This window comes from Rhinopithecus bieti, unplaced genomic scaffold, assembly GCF_001698545.2.
Source record: "Rhinopithecus bieti isolate Rb0 unplaced genomic scaffold, ASM169854v2 scaffold_12086, whole genome shotgun sequence".
Taxonomy (NCBI): domain Eukaryota; kingdom Metazoa; phylum Chordata; class Mammalia; order Primates; family Cercopithecidae; genus Rhinopithecus; species Rhinopithecus bieti.
The window spans coordinates 2,643,386-2,664,696 of record NW_016807466.1 but is presented as its reverse complement, the minus strand read 5'-3'; the positions used below and the strand labels follow the sequence as shown (position 1 = coordinate 2,664,696).

At 43.4% G+C, this 21,311-nt stretch overlaps 1 protein-coding gene across 1 annotated transcript in view; it reads right to left on the bottom strand.

The window, feature by feature from the left end:
- Window positions 1-21,311, bottom strand: part of TDP1 (tyrosyl-DNA phosphodiesterase 1) — a 96,077-nt gene that overhangs the window by 11,111 nt on the left and 63,655 nt on the right. The window contains 2 exon segments of the mRNA XM_017882295.1: window positions 4,738-4,846; window positions 17,774-17,876. Of these exon segments, the coding sequence (XP_017737784.1) occupies window positions 4,738-4,846; window positions 17,774-17,876 (212 nt within the window).

The following is a 21,311-nucleotide window of genomic DNA, read 5'->3' as shown; positions in this document are numbered from 1 at the left end:
AAAAAAAAAAAAAAAAAAAAAAAAAAAAACTGGTCCATGCTATGCAATGTGTTGATATCATGAAACAAAAAATTGTGGAACTGTTCCAAATTAATGGAGACTAAAGAGACATAACTCAATAACTTTCTCTTTTGCTATAAAGGATATTACTGAGAAAACTGACAAAATGTGAATAGTTTTGAATCAATGTTAACTGCTGATATTGATCACTGTACTGTAGTTATGTAAGATAATGCCTTTCTTTTAGGAAATATACAATGAAAGTATTTAGGGATAAAATGACATCACGTTTGCTACTCTCAAATAGATCAGAAAAGTTAATGTGAGAGAGGATGTAAATGTGATAAAATATTGACATTCAGGGAACTTGGGTAAAGAGTATATGGGAATTCTTTGTACTCTTCTTGTAACTGTTCTGTAAATTTAGAATTATGCCAAACATTTGAAAGAAAAAATACTATATAAGAACTCATATGTGTATTTTTTAAAAATAATGAAAACAAAACAACCTCCTTAATAGACTATAACTAATACCTCTGAAGCTTTGCATGTTCAATTACTTCTTAAAGGAGTCATACAATTTATTAAGTCCAAATAAGATAGGCTTTATTTCACCCTTAGCTCAATACTTTCTCACCCTTTACTGTCTCAATAGCATATAAGATAACAAAGTGAATATAAGCTAAGAAGGGAGTGCAAAGCAGATACCCTTGGAAAAAAGGTTAAGATTACACACTGATCTATTTTGCTTCCTCTTCAAAATCAAGGTCACATAGCAAGTGGGACATATGGAAATAATTTGTGTTAGATTTTAAAAGGTGGTGATTTTGCTTTATAAAAGCCTTCTTTGGGCCAGGTGTGGTGGCTCTCACTTGTAATCTTAACACTCTGGGAGGCTGAGGCAGGAGGACTACTTGAGCCTAGGAGTTCAAGACCAGCCTGGGCAACATAGGGAGACTCCATCTCTATAAAACATTTTTAAAAAATTAGCTGGGCATGATGGCGCGTACTGTAATGCCAGCTACTCAGGAGGCTGAAGTGGGAGTATCACTCGAGCCCAGCAGTGTGAGGCTGTAGTGAGCTGAGACCATGCCACTGCACTCCAGCCTAGGTGACAGAGAGAGACACTATCTTTAAAAAAAAAAAAAAAAAAAAAAAAAAAAAAAAAAAAGGGCTTATTTTAAAATGACTGCTATTAGTAAAATGGGTTTGGTTAAGTATGATTTTTCAGGAGAAGAGGAATGTTAAGTCTGATGAGAGTAAGGACTTGTGCCTGTCTTGTTTGCCAACATATTCCAAGTACCTAGATGGTGTCTGCACACAATAGGCTCTCAATAGAGATCTGTGGAGAGAATGAATAAACAGCAACTACTGCACCAAGCAAGGTATACTGGTAGCTGAGTCTTAGTTTTTGCTTTCCTTTGATCATTTTCTTGGTTTCAAGATACCTGGTAGCCTCTTGCATTGAGCTTTACTTCATTCACAGCAGTATATTCCTTTGCTAAGCTTTTTGTACAGTCTTCTGTCTTTAAAAAAAAAACCACTGACAAGATCTTGGAGGTGTTACAATGGCTTGAAGATCACTTTTTAAAATGAAGTGCTTTTCAAATGTTCTTAACCACTCACTTTTTCAATCTTGGTAAATGCCTTTCTATAGTCCATACGGCTCCCCAGGAATGTTGGCTATATATGAACTGGTGATACTGAATTACTAATATTGTCCTACATGCAACTGAGGCAGCGCAGAAGACAAAACAGTACCAATATTAAATAAAATGCTCCAGTCTCTCTCGTATGTATCTTTATTCTTTTAAAAAAATTATTATTATTTTAGCTTAAGCATACCCTGAGATTATATGTATCTTTCAAAAGAAATGCTGAAGAAACAAACAAACAAAGCCCATTTAAACACTGGAAAGCATTCTGCTTGCTGGCCAAATAAAAGATTTATCATTCCATGGTCTAAGACACTATACCTAGCTGTAAACTTCTAAGTTCCTGGGAATGCTTACTTTACTGGAAGAAAAGGGACTTGGAACATTTTTAAGGCTCTTCCAGCGCTTCCATTTTTGCCTTCTTAGTCCTTTGAAGATTAGGACTAAAGAAATGAAGGCAGTGGAATCCAGTCAGGGTGCAGGGCTGGAGGTGGGAAGTGCAGGGCCCAAGGCCAGACCCCAGCAGATAAAGCCTAATCAGTCAGTCCCCACTTCCAACAGGGAGGCGGAGAACTTGGGGTTAAAAAAAAAAAAAAAAAGGAAGAAAAAGAAACCTGAAGAACAGATAAGGGGAGAAAAAGACAAAAGTAGCACGAAGCCAAAAGAGGGAAGAAGGGGTAGACAGGTTTTGGGATAGACTTGCACAAGCTTTAGATATTTAAAAATCACCAGCTCACCACGGAAAAGGGGAGGGAATTCGCACTAATTCAGCATCTACTGTTGCCAGGAACTAAACTTTGCATTTTAATAACAATTACAATAAAAACAGCTAATGTTTATTGACTGCTAGCTCTGAGATAAGTACTTTATAGATAATCTCAGTTAATCTTTTCAATAATCCTATAAGGTAGGTACTCATAGTTCCTCATTGTGTAGACAGAGACACTAAAACCTAGAGAAAGTAACTAAATGTCCAAGTCTATTTAGCAAGTTGTGGAGTTGGCACATAAACATGGCCTGATTTTAAAGCAGGCTTTTCCTGTTTTTTTTTTTTTTTTTGGTGGCAGGTAAGGTGCTGACAGACTGCTTTAAATTCTGATAAGAATCCTGATAGTCTTGCTACGGAAAATGAAATATGCATGAATACACAACAAATTTGGAGGACTCAACAGAAAGGCTATAGGGAATTTCCACACTTTAGAAAGAAGAAAAAGAATGCCTCCTGAAACTTAGTGTCAAACTATTGATTAGAGAAATACAAAGTTACCAGCAAGAGGCAGGACGGCACACTGGACAGCATGAGATAGGATTAACTTTGTTAGATGTGTCAACACAATCTAAGAAAGGGCCCATCAGACAGAGGGAGGCTTGGTTCACCATGAAAGCTGAGAATGGTTAGTGGGTGGGGAAGTTGTGAGATCCCATGAAACACTGTCAAGGGAACAGAGGAACCTACTGGGCAAGGCCAAGCTTGGTAAGAACTGGAGATTTTGGGGTATCAATGAGAGATATCATTAAAATTTGCCAATTGAAAAAAAATCTTTTCTCTGTTCAGATTTAACACTGGCTCAGAAACCTGCAGATTATAATTTGGTTACTCATGTAGGCCTCTCCTTTCCAGTGGAGAATATGCTGATTTGGTGATGTAATTTGCATTTTAAATTAAGTGTGTCTTGATTATATATCTCATCCTGTCTGAGTTTGCTAAGTGTGGACCCACCTTAAGGACAGATATTCTCAGGGCTGATAAAAGCAGCAGAGCAGCCCGTGAGGCTGGGATAAATGCAGGCCAGACACAGGTGGGTACACTGATGCCAGCCAGCCTTCTCTGAGGACATCTGAACCTTCTGCAGCTATTCCTATTGTGTTTCTACTGTGAAAGATACTTGGTGACTGCCCTTAAGATTCAATGCATGCAGTTTTCAAAGTGTGGCCCCTGGGGACCTCCCTTTTGAGGGTTTGTGAACGTGCTGGTTGGGAGGGTCTGTGAAGTCAACATTATTTTCATTGTAGTACTAAGCCATCATTTGTTGTTTTCACTTTCATTTTTACACAGGTATACAGAGGTTATATGATGTGATATCACAACAGCCTCAGAGAGCACAGCAATGAGAATTCAGGTGTCACCTTTTAAGATGCACATAAAGAGGCTTGCAAAAACATAAAATACCACTTTCCTTGTTGTTTTCTTTTTGGAAATTGTCATAAGAACTTTTTTGTTTCCTTAGAGTTGAGGTCTTGCCTTGTCACTCAGGCTGGAGTGCAGTTGGCTCAATCATAGCTCACTGCAGCCTCAAACTCCTGGGCTCAAGCGATTCTTCAACCTTAGCCATCCAAGTAGCTGGGACTACAGGCATGATCCACCACATCCGGCTATTTAAAACAATTTTTTTTTTTACATACTGGGTCCTCACTATGTTGGGCAAGGTGGCCTCGAGCTCCTGGCCTCAAGTAATATTCCTGCCTCGGCCTCCGAAGGTGCTGGGATTACAGGTGTGGGCCACTGGGCCTGGCATAAATGTATGTTACAATAGGTTTATTATTGTTACATTTCTTGGTTTTAATTTCTAATAGTTAGGCTTAATGACCTTTTGACCTTTATGATGGTGTGAAAATGATATGCATTCAGTAGAAACAGTACTTTAGTACAGTCTTCAATAAATTCCATGAGATAGTCAACAATTTATTATAAAACAGTCTTTGTATTATTTTGCCCAAGTGTAGACTAATTTAAGTGGTCTGGGCATGTTTAAGGTAGGCTAGACTAAGCTATGATGCTCAGTAGGTTTGGTGCATTAAATGCATTTTTGACTTATGATATTTTCAATTTATGAGGGGTTTATCAGCATGTAGCCCCACTGTAGTCAGGAAGGATCTGTATAGTAATTATAGGAGTACAAAGGGATTCTAAGACTAACTAGTGGCTACACGGCCCCAGACAGGTTGGCACAGGTCTCTCTGCAAACCTGAGCTTCCAGAGGGTTCATGAGCCAGGATCCCACCAAGACCAAAGACTTCTCCTGGGCTCTGTTTGTTTTTCTTATGCATATCCACCCATGGTTTTCCTTTATCTGTGTCTCACCTTTACTTCCATACAGTTCTGGAGGCAAATCATATGGCACAGGAAAGGTGGCCATTGGCTCCTGGCTGCCAGCGAAGAACTTCTGTTTCACTTTGAAATTGTCTAGACCCTGCAGACACACAGAGGAAATCTATGATTGCACCTCATTTTCTGGGTTAAAAAAAAAAAAAAAAAAACCAGAAGGCCCAAGAAGCAATAATATCTTTATGGTACCTAAATAAAGTTCAAATTATTTCAGAGCTATTTTCCATGTTCATAGGCAAAGATATTTACAACCCCCCTGCCTCAAATTTTTTTTTTCTAAACATAAGAGCTTTAATTTTCAGGAATTAAGTTATAGCAAAGTTTGCAAAAGTTTAACAAAGGATGCAAAGAAAAAAGAGAGACAATTTTGGATATGATAGCCCATTTCAACCAAACATTATGTACAGTTTGCAGAGAGTTTGTAGAACTCACTGTATAAAAATACCTCAAAATACTTCCAACATTGCTATAGTAACAGGCTGCCTGGAGTAAGAAGAAATAAAAGCTGCTTTCATGTATAATGAAAGTGTTCCAATATAATGTGACAGAAGTATAAAAATGAAAATTCTTTAAGACCTATCAAAATGGAAGGTTTATTCCAAGAACTCTAGAATAGGGTATTAATTTTAGATCTTAATCAGGGTGGAAGTGGAGGTTCTATATCTAGGCTGATGTTCACACTGCCACTTCCTTCCAACACAGGGCCTGCCGCAGTGCAGGTGCTTACCACATGACCGATGTGCCCCCTTGTGCTTCTACACATTGACCATCTCCTGCCCCTTTGTGGATTATCCTGGCATTCTGCTTGTCTGTCTGTCTCTCATTCCTTCTGTCCACCCATCCACACACATATCCACCCTTCAAATCCTCAATACGCACATATCCAACAGTGTTGATGTCTTAGGAACCCATAAAAAGAACAAAGACTGAGGTTCTTAGTCCCTGTAACTGTGCAACTTAGCAAGCGGAGGCTGGTCATGGGCAGTGTCAGAGAACACGGGAGGTCCGTGTTGACTGGGCTTCAGAAAATCTGGGTTCTAGCCTTTCCTCTGGCATTTACTAAGCTGAGTAAATGGCTGATGTCTGCACATTCGTTCATTCGACACTTTATTTCTCGAGTCCCTCTTCTGGGTCAGGCATGGTGCCAGGCACTGAGTGTGTAAGAGTTAACATAAACATCAACATCCTTGTCCTCATGGAGTATACAGTCTGATGGAGGGACATCAAATACATCTATAAAAGTAAAATAAAAATTACTATTTGTGTTAAGTGCTGCTAAGAAAAGCAAAGGAGTGCCATAAGAGACTAGCAGGCCTATTTTAGACTCGGCAGCAGGGGGTGATCAGTGGAAGACTCTCTGAAAAAAGCAACACCTTTATTAAACTCTGAAAGATGAGTAGAGCTTGGTCAGGTCGGAGTGGAAAGAATTATGTTGCAGGTGGAGGGAATAGCATCTGCAAAGGCCTAGAGGTGGCAAAGAGCCTGGCAAGTCCCAGGGACTAAAACAGATGTTCCGTGGGACAGCTGGCCACTTTTATTAGATTTCTTTTTTTTTTTTGGAGACAGAGTCTCACTTTGTCACGCAGGCTGGAGTGCAGTGGTGTGATCTCGGCTCACTGCAGCCTCTGTCGCCCAGGTTCAAGCAGTTCTCATGCCTCAGCCTCCTGAGTAACTGGGATTACAGGCGTGTGCCACCATGCCTGGTGGATTTTTGTATTTTTAGTGGATATGGGGTTTCACCATGTTGTTCAGGCTGGTCTTGAACTGCTGGCCTCAAGTGATCCACCCACCTCAGGCTCTTAAAGTGCTGGGATTACAGGTGTAAGCCACTGCACCTGGCCTAGGTTTCAATTTCTGTGTTTGTAAAAGTGGGATAGGCTGGATGTGGTGGCTCATGCCTGTAATCCCAGTACTTTGGGAGGTCGAGGCAGGCAGATCACCTGAGGTCAGGAGTTCAAGACCAGCCTGGACAACATGGTGAAACCCCATCTCTAATTAAAAAAAAAAAAAAATTAACCGGGAGTGGTGGTGTGTGCCTATAATCTCAGTTATTTGGGAGGCTGAGGGAGGAGAATAGCTTGAACCCAGAAGGCAGAGGCTGCAGTGAGCCAAAATCACGCCACTGCACTCCAGGATGGGAGACAAAGTGAAACCCCCCCTCAGATTAAAAAAAAAAAAAAGTAAAAGTGGGATAATCAAGCTTCTGGAGACATTACCATTTCTAACTTTAGCACCTAGCACAAAGTCCTGGTGCATAGTAGGTGTTCAAAAAATACCGATCTATAGAAATGGGACTACAGTTCCTTTCCTGCTTATTTTATAAGCTTCTGCACAAGAGCAAATGGCACAACCTGTGTGAAAGTGTTTTGTGTATGTCAAGACCTACAGAAAGGTATGGGTTACAGCACTGATGAAGATGGTGACCAGTAATACAGAGAAAGGCAGGAGGTGGCAGATGGCCAGGCACAAACTCTACACAAAATAGGAAGAAATGCCCTTCTTCCAGTCATTTTCCTTATCCAAGAAGGATAAGGAAAGGCTTTTTAGAGGATATTTTAGCTAGGGCTTGAAAAATTGGTGTAATTTTAATAAACAGAGAGATGATGGGAAGAATACCAAGCATGAGAACAGGATAATCAAAGGCAGGGTCGGCAAAGCACAAAGCAGGCACGTCCCAGGAGGGCAAGGGCCCTGACACAGAGAAGGGGGACAGGGAAGACACAGAGGAGGGGGACAGGGAAGACATGGAGGGCGGGCAGGCCAGCTCAGCAGCACCTGCCCCCAGGTGTCCCTGCTTACATGTCACCTTTGACACACTCTGGATCTGAGGAAGCCCTTAATTATCTCTTGCTTTTGCAGACTGCTTACTTGCTGTGTGGCTCTAAGCAAGTTACTCAGCCTTTCTGTGCCTTGGTTTCCTCGTTTACGAAATGAAGATGATATGAGCACCTAACTCATAGGGCTACTGTGAAGATATATAAGTTATTTAACAATGACTGGCCCATGGTACATATTCCAGGAAACAAATGAGTATAATTGTAAGTATTTTCAGAGCAATTCTCTGTGATGTAATCACTCCTGTTTTACAAAGGAGGAAACATATTTGGAGGTTAAATAGTTGCCCAAGGCCACACAGCTATTAAAAGTGGCAAGGCTGGGCACAATGGCTCATACCTGTAATCCCAGCACTTTGGGAGGCCAAGGCGCGTGGATCACCTGAGGTCAGGAGTTCAAGACCAGCCTGGCCAACATGGTGAAACCCTGTCTCTACTAAAAATACAAAAATTAGCCAGGCATGGAGGACTATGCCTGTAATCCCAGCTACTTGGGAGGCTGAGACAGGAGAATCGCTGGAACCCAGGAGGCGGAGGTTGCAGTGAGCTGAGATCACACCACTGTACTCCAGCCTGGGTGACAGTGACAAAACTCTGCCCTCTCCCCAACCCCCCCCCCAAAAAAAACAACCTGGGCACGGTGGCTCATGCCTGTAATCCCAGCACTTTCTGAGGCCGAGATGGGCGGATCACCTGAGGTCAGGAGTTTGAGACCAGCCTGGCCAACATGGAGAAACCCTGTCTCTACTAAAAATACAAAAAATTAGCCAGGTGTGGTGGTGCGCATCTGTAATCCCACCTACTTGGGAGGCGGAGGCAGGAGAATCCCTTGAACCCGGAAGGCGGAGGTTGCAGTGAGCCGGGATGGCACCACCACTGCACTCCAGCCTGGGTGACAAAACGAGACTCTGTCCCAAAAAAAAAAAAAAAAAAGTTGGCGGGGCTGGAAATCATACTGTGTCTTTCTGATTCTTGGTCTTACATTCCTTCCACCAAGCAAACAAATGGTCTCACATTCACCACCAGGAACTGTGACAAAGGAAGAATTCCTTGAAAATTTAAGGCAGGCAGGGTCAAGATGAGCCGAATTCTAGAAACCCTGGTATTTGGACATTTTAAAAAATAAAGAGGCCAGTGGTTGGGAAGTGATACCAAGTTAATGATTATTAAATACTTTTTTGGAGTTTCAGGTAAAATATGACTTCTCTCTTATTTAGCTCCTATAAGTACTGATAATTTCAAATGTATCATGGCCACAGGTTATGGCTCTTTACAGCCTGGGCCCAGATCTGAGGCTCTGTGCTCAACCCGTGATTCCATTTTGTGGTATTTGACTTCAGATGTGAGAAGGTTTGAACTATCCCTTTCTGACAGAAACCAATATGCTTTTATTTTGAATGCCATTTATGATCCAAATTCTAGGTTATTAAAAAAAAAGTGCTACTTTTCCCCTTCAATCTGAATGTCAAATAATTTGAGGCTGTCTTCTAATGATCATTATTTCTATATCACGGTGGTATCACTTGGCATTTTGCGAAACAGAGGAAGGCACCCTCCCAGGCATAGATACTTAGAAGACAGTTAAGACAATAAGTTTATAAAACACCAGGTGAGAGGGTGGACATATATCACCCATAAGAAATTGCTGGCTTTTCCTTTCTTCAGCTTTGGGAGTGAAAGAGCTGATTATCGCTGTGATGATTTATGTTTAGCAGCTTAGCTCAATCATGGGGAACAAGAGGCATGCTTCAGTTTCAGTTAGAGATGTAATTTATGTTTTTATCTGCATCTATCCGAGTAGCAACCTCAAGTGGTAAAACCCTACACAAGGCATCAGGCTTTCCTGGATAAAACAGTGACAGCAGCTGAACTTCCCAGAAGGGGCACACTTAGTCAAAGATCAACTAATTGGCAAGGAAATAAATTACAGGAAGGTGGTAGCATCTTTCCTGCAAGGCATGATCATGACTGAAAGTGCTTCCAGCTAGGGGCTTAGGAAAAGCTTTGTAGAGAAGTGTAAACCTAACAGGATTTTGAAGGATGGGTTTTTGATAAGCACAGGGGCTGTTTGCGTGGGGCTGGGGGAATGCAGTTCAGAAGGAAAGAAAAGAGTGCAACATCATCACAGAAGTGACATCAAGATTCTGATTTGACTGAAAACCCGCGGAGTATCAGCCCCTGCTTTCAATCTTCTGTTGAACTGTGTGGCTTATATGTGATTGCTGCTACCGCTAATATCAACTGCAACCTTTACTGAGCACTTGGTAAGTACCAGGCACTGCTGTAAACACTTAGTAGGTTATAACGCTTGATCTCACATGAGAGCCTATGAGCTACATTGTTTCCATTGTACAACTAGAAAAAGGGGCCTACAGAAGTAGAGTAAGGGGGCCAAGTCTAACACAGCTTGTAAGCAGGATCCCAGCTCCTCTCTGTCTCACTTCAAAGTTCATTCTCTTTCTCTCATTTTGGCTCCTAGAGATCTGAGGTCCCTAAGGGATCTGTTCAATGTGTTCTCCCATATTCTCTTACCAAGTTACTTCAGAGTTTCTGAGGCAAACAGCAGTAGAGCCCAGGATCATACTACTAGTAAAAAGGGGCCATTGCTGCTACAGCCTACATGCATTAATGTGCTAACAAATACTTGTGGGTGGCTGGAGCCTGGGGGACATGCTGTTCCAGCTCACAGTGGACCTTGATGTCACACAAAGGAGTCCGGACATCATCTCGTGGGCCAAAGACTGCTGCTGAGGATTCAGGGGCAGAGGAACATAGACACTGACATGTGGGTAGAAATCCAGCAGTAGCCTGAAATGGGGAAAACAGGGAGGGAAGGGTCAGTTCATCCAGGGGAGAGAGAAGGTGACGACCAGTAGGAACAGGCAGAGAAGTTCTTGCCAGGGCAGATGGTATAGGATGTGGACAGGTGAGAGGAAGGAGTAGAACACAAGAGCTGTGGCTTTATTTGCTGGATGTGAGAATATCAGCGGGTATCAAGATACGCCATGTCAAATTGCTGCCCCTCTGTGGCCTCCTGGGAAACCCTGGGGGCCCACAACAGATGGGCTGGGCCCAAGGCAGGTAGGCAGGGCTGGCGTTGGAGGGAAGACAAAGAGAGGGTGAAGGTGGCGGCTCTTGTAAACTGTATTAGTTCTTCTAGCCAGAGCCACAACATAAGAGTGCATGTACTTGTGGTACACACCGTGTTTACAATGAAGAAGTTTAAACAGAACAGAGAAAAGAGAAAGTAGAGATTTGACTTTTTGGAACCCACTAGCACAGGACCAAGTGACGCTGGGGCTCAGAAGAGGCTGAGATCAGCACAGGGACACCTGGGCTACCTTCATCCGGAAGGAAGCAGTATTGGACCCTGATCCAGGCTTCTCAGATGCCTATGTGCAATATTATTCCCAGAGGCAGGAGGAATTCTAGCTACAGTGCGCTAGAGAGCCTCCAGTCCAGGGCCTACTCAGTGCCTGACAGAGTATGTGTTCAATAAACACCAAAGGAATGAGGTCCAAAGAGAGAAATACTTGTACCTCCCTGATACATGCTCAGAGGCCTTCGGGTTTGGAATACAGCTACTGATCTTTGAAATAATCACAGCTTTCCTATATTGAGACTTTCTGAACCGTAGTCTAATTTAAAAGTTAAATACACTTAAAGGGACAACCCAGAAAACATTACATAATTGATAAATTGATTTTAGACCTGAAAAGAATAAAGTCTTTGATTTAAATTAACAAAGTTTTGTTAAGCGACTACTATATACCAAGCATCACTAAGTGTTGGACATACAAAGTCAAATGTACCTTGATGTGACTCTCCAAAGCTGTTGAAAGTGTTCTTAGTCAAAGGGAAGCTATTGACAACATACTGTACAAGTAAGGTTGTTCTCAAAAGGATGTATTTCCAGATTTATTCACTTAAAAGAACAAGAAAAAAATAGGAACACGTGGTACCAGGGACTTACAGCCTACAGATCAATCCCAGGGTTCAAATGGCATCTTTATCATGAATGGGAAACGCTGGTTCTCTACCTGCTGTATTTTTAGTTCACAGTAGTGTCACATCACATGGCAACTTGGTTCCAGAGTGACAGGCCCTAATCATGGCTGTGGGGAAGTAGAGAACTGCAGGATTCCTTTTCTAGGTGAGGCCTCTGCAGTGTGTGATACTGTGCCATTCTGGGCACTAAGCTTGACTATCGGCAACAATGGCTCCAAATGAGCCTCCCAGAACAGAGCAAGTGACACGGCCTACTGGTGAAGGACAAAAGTGGCAACTCTGGCTGCTGATAACTCAGACACGTGGGTGATGCGGACACAGAGTTCTACCGAGAGATATGAAGGAGGGCTGATCTCAAGGAAGTAAATTCTGGATGATGTCCAGTCTGAAGGATGTCTAAAAAATTCTGTATTAGGTAAGTCTATTTGGCAAACATGAAGCCAAAAACACTAAAAGGCATGTCTTGCTGGTACTGAACAGGGAAACCCAAAAAAAGATATTAACACCTGGCCTCATTTTATGATAAACTGCATTCTTATCAGTAAACATTTTAGGATTATGATACAGAAATCTTTTTTTTAATTTTTATCATTTCTTTTTTATTATTATACTTTAAGTTCTAGGGTACATGTGCACAACGTGCAGGTTTGTTACATATGTATACATGTGCCATGTTGGTGTGCTGCACCCATTAACTCGTCATTTACATTAGGTATATCTCCTAATGCTATCCCTCCCCTTCCCCCCAACCCCGCGACAGGCCCCATTGTGTGATGTTCCCCACCCTGTGTCCAAGTGTTCTCATTGTTCAATTCCGACCTATGAGTGAGAACATGTGGTGTTTGGTTTTCTGTCCTTGCGACAGTTTGCTCAGAAGATACAGAAATCTTTAAGATATTTATTAAGTTAATTTATAGGGATTGGCATTTGTAAGTACCGCAGTGGACTCCTAAGTGTATGTGTATTTTAATTTCAAGATAGCTACAGATGAGCTATTCCATATTGCAAATTGCTTTACAACACAATTTGTGAACAGATTTAAGCATCTACTGCACACAATACTCACTGGACCAAAATCACAGTCTCCATACTGTTTCACACACTTCTCACATTGTTCGGTATGGGTCAACTTAAAGGAAACAACTTCAACTAACAGACACTTAGGAAAAGCCTCCCACATGACCCATTCAGCTCACTCTGGTCCAGAAGACACGAGTCGGTGGTCACAATGCAAAGTGGGATATTTGCTGAGCCCCAGGTTCTAGAAAGTTGTGGATGCAGAGGAGGGGTGACTGGAGTGAATACAGGTGCAGCAGGCAGAGGTGGGGTGTAAAGGTGTCATTCTCAGTACAGATTATGGCTGGCTAGCAGGGTGGATCTGGCTTGTAGTGAGAGCCATGAGTTCTGCACAGCAGAAACAGTAAGTACCAGGAACGAGACGTTAGGAGTCGGAGCACAAAGGGGAAAAGAAGCCCCACTAAGGAGCTGGATTCTGCCGTACAGGATCTCCAGCAGGTAACATAACCAGATCTGTGGTCTACAAGGCCCATTCCCACAGCATGGATGTGGCCCAGGGAGGTGAAGTGGGGGCCATGGCAGTAACAGCTGACTCGCCCAACATGTGATGTTGCGGGGGTGGTTCAGAGGGAACAAATTATCAAGCAGCATAAGGAGTGAGAAATGACAAGATCTTTTGGGAGGCTGAGAAGGATCACTTGAGCCCAGCAGTTCAAGACCAGTCTGAGCAACATGGCAAAAGAGAAAAATTAACAAGTCAGCCGGGTGTAGTGGCACACAGTTGTAGTCCCAGCTACTCAGGAGGCTAAAGTGAGAGGACTGCTTGAGCCTGGGAGGTCGAGACTGCAGTGAGCTATGATGGCACCACTGTACTCCAGCCTGGGCGACTGGGCAAGAGTCTGTCTCAAAGAAAAAAAAAAAAAAGGAAAAGACATGCCAGGAGTGAGGTGAATGGTAACAGTGACTCATTAATAATCAGGTTTGTTCAATAGTGTGGCTTACATGGCTAAGATGATGATTTTGATAATACATGCAATGTGCTATATCCTCGAGTACATTTTAAATAGTATAAATCATAATCCTAATTTCAGAATTATATTTTATAAGATTCAAATTCTCTGAAAACTAGCCTGAGACCACTAGCCCTGCTTAAAAAAATGATGCCTTTCTACTATCCACGTGGAACCAAGGCCAGTGGCGTGTTCTGTTCTCCGGTCTCCTTCAGATTGGAATTCCAGCCTCTCACACCCACGCCCCATCCCCATTCCAAGCACACAGAACTGTTGGCTCTTTCCCAAACACAGCCTGCACTATTATCTCTGTCTGGAAGCGTCCTCTTCCCTGACGGCAGGTTAAGCTCATACTCCTTTCTCAAGAGTGAGATCGAATGCCACCTCCTTAACAAAGCCTTTCCTAAGCCCCCCAGGCAGAATACATGGTCCCTCTTCTCAGAGCCCCTGTATTTTCAATGCCCCACACCCTACTTCTTGTCACATATTGTAATCACCGGTGTCTGTTTCCTCAACTTATCCATGCGCTTCCCGAGAACGAAGCCTCCAACTCATCCTTTATTCTCTCTGCAGGGGCCTGGAAGACAGCAGGCACAGGGTGTGTGTGACTGAAGTGAGTGTGAAGGAGGGCAGTTCCAGGCTACTGGAACGTTCAGGTAGGAGCCTGGGGTATGTTTTGAGGAGGGAACTGTTGAGCTGTTCCATTGGACAGCCTCTCTTTCACAAGCTAAGCGTCTCATTCCTGTGCACGTATAAACTCAGTGAAATGACAAACTACCTCATGGCACAAATCTCTGGGTCATCCTCAAGGTCAAAACCATCAATGTTAATTTTGTGAAGGCCGAGCAAAGGTCTACTTTTTTCCAGAAGCTTCACATATCAGTAGACAATATAGATGTTGTGATATAGGCACTTAAAAGTCTCCTGTATCAAAAAAACCCAACAACTCTTTTTACAGACTGACGAGATGCACATCAACTCACTTATGGGTGAAACCCCCTGGTAGTATCTACCCCTCAGGGTGACTTCCTCGCCGACATCCATCCTCCCTTCTCTGGAAACAGTCTCATTCTCTGGGGACAGAGCTGGGAGAGTCCTGAGTCATGGAGGGCAGATCTAGGCCTGAGGTGTCACTAGGAGGTGTAATGGCCAGCACCGGGCTGCACAGTCATGCTAGCTGCAGTAACCTAGGGAGAAGGGCCGCTGCTGAGTCCCCTAAGAGGGCCTGGCCCCGTCACTTCCAAGTCTCAGCTGCTCATCAACTCCTCTGATCCCGTGACATCCACCCCAGCATCTTTTCAGTAAACTCCTTTCATCTGTGGGCTTCTGTGGGCACAAGTTGGTTTCTGTAACACACAACAAAGTCCTCTGGCTCTGCTCACTCAGGTAGGCACCTCCCTCAGGTCTCAGTCCCCAGCTCTCACCCAGGAAGGATGTCTCTGTCTCATTGCTTAGGTGTATCAGGTGGCCATCTGACTCTATGACCACCCTGGCCCACTAGCCTATGAGCTCCCTGGGAGGGGAAGGGTAAAGCCATTTTGTGTACCATCCACAATGCCTGATTAGAGCACTCTGCCCAAGTCATCTGTGATTCACTGAAGGACACAGACAGCCCAACCAAAGGGACAATGGCTGATGAGAAGACAGGTATAGTGAGTGGGGCCTCACCAGGGTCATGATGGAAGCCTGCTGGAAAGCACTGTTCCAGGCTCTGTTTTTTGAGATGTGCTAATAAAGTCTTGGAAAATCTGTTACAATCTTAGACTGTTAATCATTGTCACCCTAATCGGGGCCTAGCTCTTGAATCTGTTGGCATAGTCTAGAAGGGGTGGAATCTGTTGGCATAGTCTAGAAGGGGTGGAATCTGTTTTATATTCTTGTCTGACGGTCTTTATAAATAATGCAACCTCTATTTTACCCAGAATGTGCTATAATGGGGCTCTTTCTTACTCCAAAATATTTAAGAGCCCACCTATAAAGTCAGTTTAGGCATTCCAAATGATTATTTCTTTTTCTCCATTAGCCTTCATTAATGGATAGTCAGAGAAAGAATATCTGGGGTAAAAAATGAATAGCTCAGAAGGATTTAGAGGACCTGGAAGGGCAATACATTTCTTCCTATTAGCATTTTCATGATTAGCATTTTCATGGTCAGAACAGTTACAAAGGACCAGACTTTTGTAAATGCTGACAACAGAAGCCAAACAGGAGTGATGTGGAATTTATTCCATTACTTATTATTGGGTGAGAACTCCAGCCTCAGTTATTATAAAAGCCACAGTCACTACAATCACACCTCCTAGTGTTGTGACTTCATCGTTACCCAGAAGTTGTGTGATAAAGTTGAAATCTTATAACTAAAAGAGGTTACGTAGTTTTGTAGTGAAACTGAGATGGAAAGATAAAGAATGGATAGATTGGTGAGAAGAGGAGAGAGAAAAGGAGAAAAGAGCTCTTCACCTGAGCATGGTGTGAGATACAGTGAGCAATGCTGGGGTGGGCTGGGAAGGTGGGTGCTCTCCAGCATGCCTTAAGACTGGATTAAGCAGTGGCTCACACCTGTAATCCCAGTTTGGGAGGCCGAGGCAGGCAGATCACTTGAGGCCAGGAATTGGAGACCTGGCCAACATGGTGAAACCCCGTGTCTACCAAAAATACAAAAATTAGCTGGGCGTGGTGGCAGGCGCCTGTAGCCCCAGCTACTGGGGAGGTTGATGCAGAAAGATCGCTTGAATCCTGTAGGTGGAGGCTGCAGTGAGTTTAGATTGTGCCACTGCACTCCAGCCTGGGCAACAGAGTGAGACTCTGTCTAAAAAAAAAAAAAAAAAAAAAAAAAAAAGGCCTGGATTAGTCCAGATTGAAGTCTGAGGACAAGCACACACCAACTCCTCAGCTAAATCTTCTGGTCCAGTCAGAGTCGTCCACAATGGAGCTCTGTCATGGGTGTTTGTCATAAATTCAACTATAGCCAGTTGCGGAGAGGGAGGGGGGAAGGGAAGAGAAGAACGGAGAGGAAGAAGGAGGGAAGGAGGGAAGGAAGGAAGAGGAAGGAAGGAAGGAAGGAAGGAAGGAAGAGAAGGAAGAAAGAAGGAGGAAGGAAGGAAGGAAGAGAAGGAAGGAAGGAAAAGGCATAGCACATCTCTTTGTGTGGGGAAGCATTAACCTCTCATTGTGTGGGTGATTTCTGAGTGTGTGCCCACAGTGACAGGAAGGGAAGAAGGAGGAGGAAGGCGAGGGAGGGAGGGAGGAAGGAAGGAAGGAGCATTAGCCATCTCATTGTGTGGGCGATTCTGTGTGTGTGCGCGCACAGTGAGTATGAGGAGGTGACATGGGAGATCTTAGTCCATGTGCCTCTTATGGTGGGAATGTCTCTCTGGGTCAAGTGTGATTCTAGCATTTAGAGATAACAGATGGCTTGTACACCCCAGTCCCTATGTGCAAGCCACTCCTTCTGGTGTTTGGACACAGAAACCTCAAGTGGCTCCAGAGCTGGGAGACAAGCTGGCTATGCTGGACATCTCGAGAGACCACTTCGACATGGTGCTTTTCTAGGGGGCTTACTGGGCCAGAGGCATATGTCCTTTGTGCCACCCCCTGGCCCCGCCTGGCCAATCTCTAGACGATGATGTGAACCAATTTCTGCTTCCCAGTTTGTGCTACTACTAATTCCTTTCCAACAGTGATGCTATTCCCACCTCTCTCTATACATCCTACATCCTAAGCATCTTTCAAATACTCTGCCAAGCTCTCCTGCTTCCCAACTTCATCATCCAGTCACCGCTACCTAAAACAACTTGTGATTGATTGGGCCATTCCTTTGGTGACTTGTCATCTACCACCTTGAGATAAATCTTCACATTGTAGTTTGCAATATTTATTTTAAATGTTATTAATTTCGCTGGAAGCACACAGTCAATTCCTAATCAAGTACATGCCTTGAGAGCAGGTATCCCACTGCGCCCAGATTGGTGAGTGTTCAGTAAGCTCAGAGGTACAGACCAGTGGTTAAGAGCGCAGGCTCTGGGTAAGAATCCTGACTGTTTCCTGCCAACCTTAGGCAAGCTGTTGTGACTAAAGGAAGAGAACACAAAACCCAATTCATTTCACATGTGACCCACTGTGCAGTTGGAAGTGTAAACTTACAAATGCTGAAGGGAGGAAAAGGACCCCAAGCTCGTAGGAACGGATCATCAGCTGGGTGCCATTCTTCTCCAATGCTCCCCAGGCGGCCTTGGACAGATTCGCGCTGCAGAGGCAAGGACACAGAAAGGGCTGACTCAGGGAGGCATCTCAGTGTGGGTCAAACTTCCACAGCTGCAAGAGCACCGGTCAAAAAAATATATAGCTGCAATCACATTCATTCATTTTCGAGCAGAGCTGCTGCATTTTTGAAAAGAGAATTTAAATCCTGCTGTTCTCTAATCCTCAAGATTTATCTAATTGCTAATTTGGGATAGCTTCACCCTCATCTGCATTTTCCTGAGGGCAGCTATTAAAATAATTATCTTTCCTTAGATTTTATTTTTTTCTTTCTAAAGCCCCTTTTCTTTTCACGATCCCGGAGTAGCCAGGATTTTTGGTTTTGTTGTATATAAAACCAGCATTTAAGAAGAAAGTTAATATTATCTTATGCAGTAGTATCTTAAGCTTCAGATTTCCTTTTTCAGTTTTTTTGCCATGTAGTGCTAATTTCTACTTTCAATGTGAAGAAAACAGCTCTGAGAGCAATAGACTGTTATTTGTATCTAGAAAGAAATGGTACATTCAGAATGATGTTTTATATGTTCAAAGAGTTGTGGCTAAAAAATCACGATACAAGTCAGGCATAGTGGCTTACTCCTGTAATCCCCCCATTTTGGGAGGCCGAGGTGGGCAGACCACTTAAACCCAGGATCAGCCTGGGAAAGATGGCAAAACCACATTTGTACAAAACATTAGCCAGGCATGGTGACGTGAACCTACAGTCCTAGCTACTTGGAAGGCTGAGGTGGGAGGATCGCTTCAGCCTGGGAGGTGGAGGTTGCAGCGAGTGGAGATCGCACCACCACACTCCAGCCTGGAAGACAATAAGACCTCGTCTCAAGAAAAAGAAAAAAAATCAAGCAATGTGTCAGAGATTAACATAAACCCACAATAAACATTTTTTTCAGTTAGGCTCACCCAAGTTCTATTTCATTTTTAAAACTTATAAACCTCAGCTATTCAGAAAACTCTTTACAGCCTGACTTTGTGGATGACTGGGACTTTTTCAAGATTCACTCACTGGTGCACCAAGTATGTTTTCTGAGTTATGTGCTAGAACTATTGTCTGCTGGAATTGGAGAGTCAAACAAAAACAATGACCAAGTAAGATAAAAAGAGTAATGTTTCTTAAGGGTTCTATGGGAACAGGGAAAGAAGAATGTGGAAATCAGAGCTAAGGAAAAATCTTGAAGCAATTAGGCTGACTTAAGAAAACAGCATTATTTACAAACTTTCCTGGCTTCCTAAATGAACCATATTGAGGACAGGAAACCTTTGCACAAGGACATGAACATCACTGTCTGTGACGTCGTTGAGACATTAAGTGAAGAGGAAGCTGATGTTTATGATAAAGTGGGTATTATGATTCTAGGAAAAAAACTTTTTTTAAAAGTCCAAGATGACATCTTGCTTTTAGGTCTTTCACCTGTTAGTAAAAACAGGTCATCTCCTTGGCAAAGAGAAAAGTCTAACGGCAAAACGAACCAGTGGGTCTAAGGTGTTTTCTCACTTTTAGATGACCACTTTCTGGCCAACTCTTGACTATCAGTATCATGACAACACAGAGGTATCTTCTGGAAGGCTGTTCTCATTCTTTCCCGATGAGTTGTGTTTTCTTAGCATTCCAAGATTTGAGGGCTTATTCCAAAGTAAAGTTCAAAAGAGATCACAAGGACAGCCTTTCAGATGGCTTCCTCCAATCCCTCCTTGTATTTGGCTTCTAACAGATTTCTAAGCATCTGGAACCTTAGAAACTCTACCGTGAACACCGAGAGCCTGAAAGTCACTTGCAGGTTGTCTAGGTGATAAATCAACATTCCCTGACATATCTTTAGTAACTTTTTACATTCTGGGTAATACTTTGAATCACTGGCACCTGGGGCAGCCAGGAACATGGGGTATTTCCAAACTCTTGTGGGGTGGGGGGGCAAGGGGTGGGGTGTGTGTGTGCACACGTGGGCGTCATGTACAGCAAAAGCACCATGTTGTCATGTACAGCAAGAGCACCATGTCTTTCATGAGGCACAGCGACACCACAGGACTCTCTTGCTCCCATAACTCCAAAGGAGTTCTAGCTTCTGTTCTGCACATGGAATCCATCGTCCACTGCCTGTCCTGGCTTCTGTTGAGAACTCGTTTTCACCATTTTGTTCCCCCCGCCCTCGTTCTTCCACTGTTCTTTTGTCTACTGCGCTGGGCAGCTTTCTCTCCCAAGTGCTATAGTTTATATTGTTGTTGTTGGATACTGAGGGATGCTTCATCACTAAAGAGAGGTGGGGTATTTAATTTACTTTAGATCCTTAGGGTAGAACTCTGGAGGTCCCATGGTCTACCATTCCACCAGAAACACTACCCACCAAACGCTTAATAAAGTCATGATGTATAAGATAGTAGCTTCTGGGGGTGTATCAGTCAGGGTTCAATCACAGAAACATAACTAAGAAATTGTGTGTGTGTGTATATATATATGGGTGTGTGTGTGTGTGTGTGTGTATATTTCTTACAGGAATTTATTATCATGTAATTGTAGGAGCTGGTTAAAGTCTTTATAAGGCTGTTATCTTTGTCCTGATGCTGGAGCTAGAAGTCTACAGAGCAGGCAGAAGTCAGAGGAGGATAAGCATAAAGTGGAGAATAACTAGCTGGAGCCACAGGCATGGACTGAAGACTGTGAGGACTGAAAACCATGTGGTTTTTGTGCCTCTGGCACTGGAGGTGTGGATGTCTTGCAGAAGAGAGGGCCTTCATCACAGAAAGAATACACACCTGGTGAGGGCCAGGAGTTAGAAAAGCTGAAGGAGGACGTGGGAGGATGTGAGGTCCAGCTTCTGCTGGACACAGTGACAACGCATGAGTTATAAAAATGGCTGCTGTCTCAGCTGGGCACAGTGGCTCACGCCTGTAATCCCGGCACTTTGGGAGGCCGAGGCAGCAGATCATCTGAGGTCGAGAGTTCGAGACTAGCTTGACTAACATGGAGAAACCCTGTCTCCACTAAAAATACAAAATTAGCCAGGTGTGGTGGCGCATACCCATAATCCCAGCTACTCAGGAGGCCGAGGCAGGAGAATCGCTTTGAACCCGGGAGGAGGAGGTTGCTGTGGGGCAAGATCGCACCACTGCACTCCAGCCTGGGCAATAAAGGCGAAACTCCATCTCAAAAAAATAAAAAGGCTGCTGTATCACATTTGCTCTCCAAATATAAGAATCTCCCTTGGGGCCCACCTAATTGGAAACATACAAGAAAGGGAATTCTGGAAATTGTGGTTGAGGGTAGACAAGCTGACCATTACTAAGTGTTAGGGACTGAATATTTGTGTCCTACATAATTCATATGTTGAAATCCTAACCCCCAATGTGATGGTGTCAGGAGCAGGGTCTTTGGGTTAGTTATGTCATGAGGATGGGGTCCTCATGAATGAGACTGGTGCCCTTATAA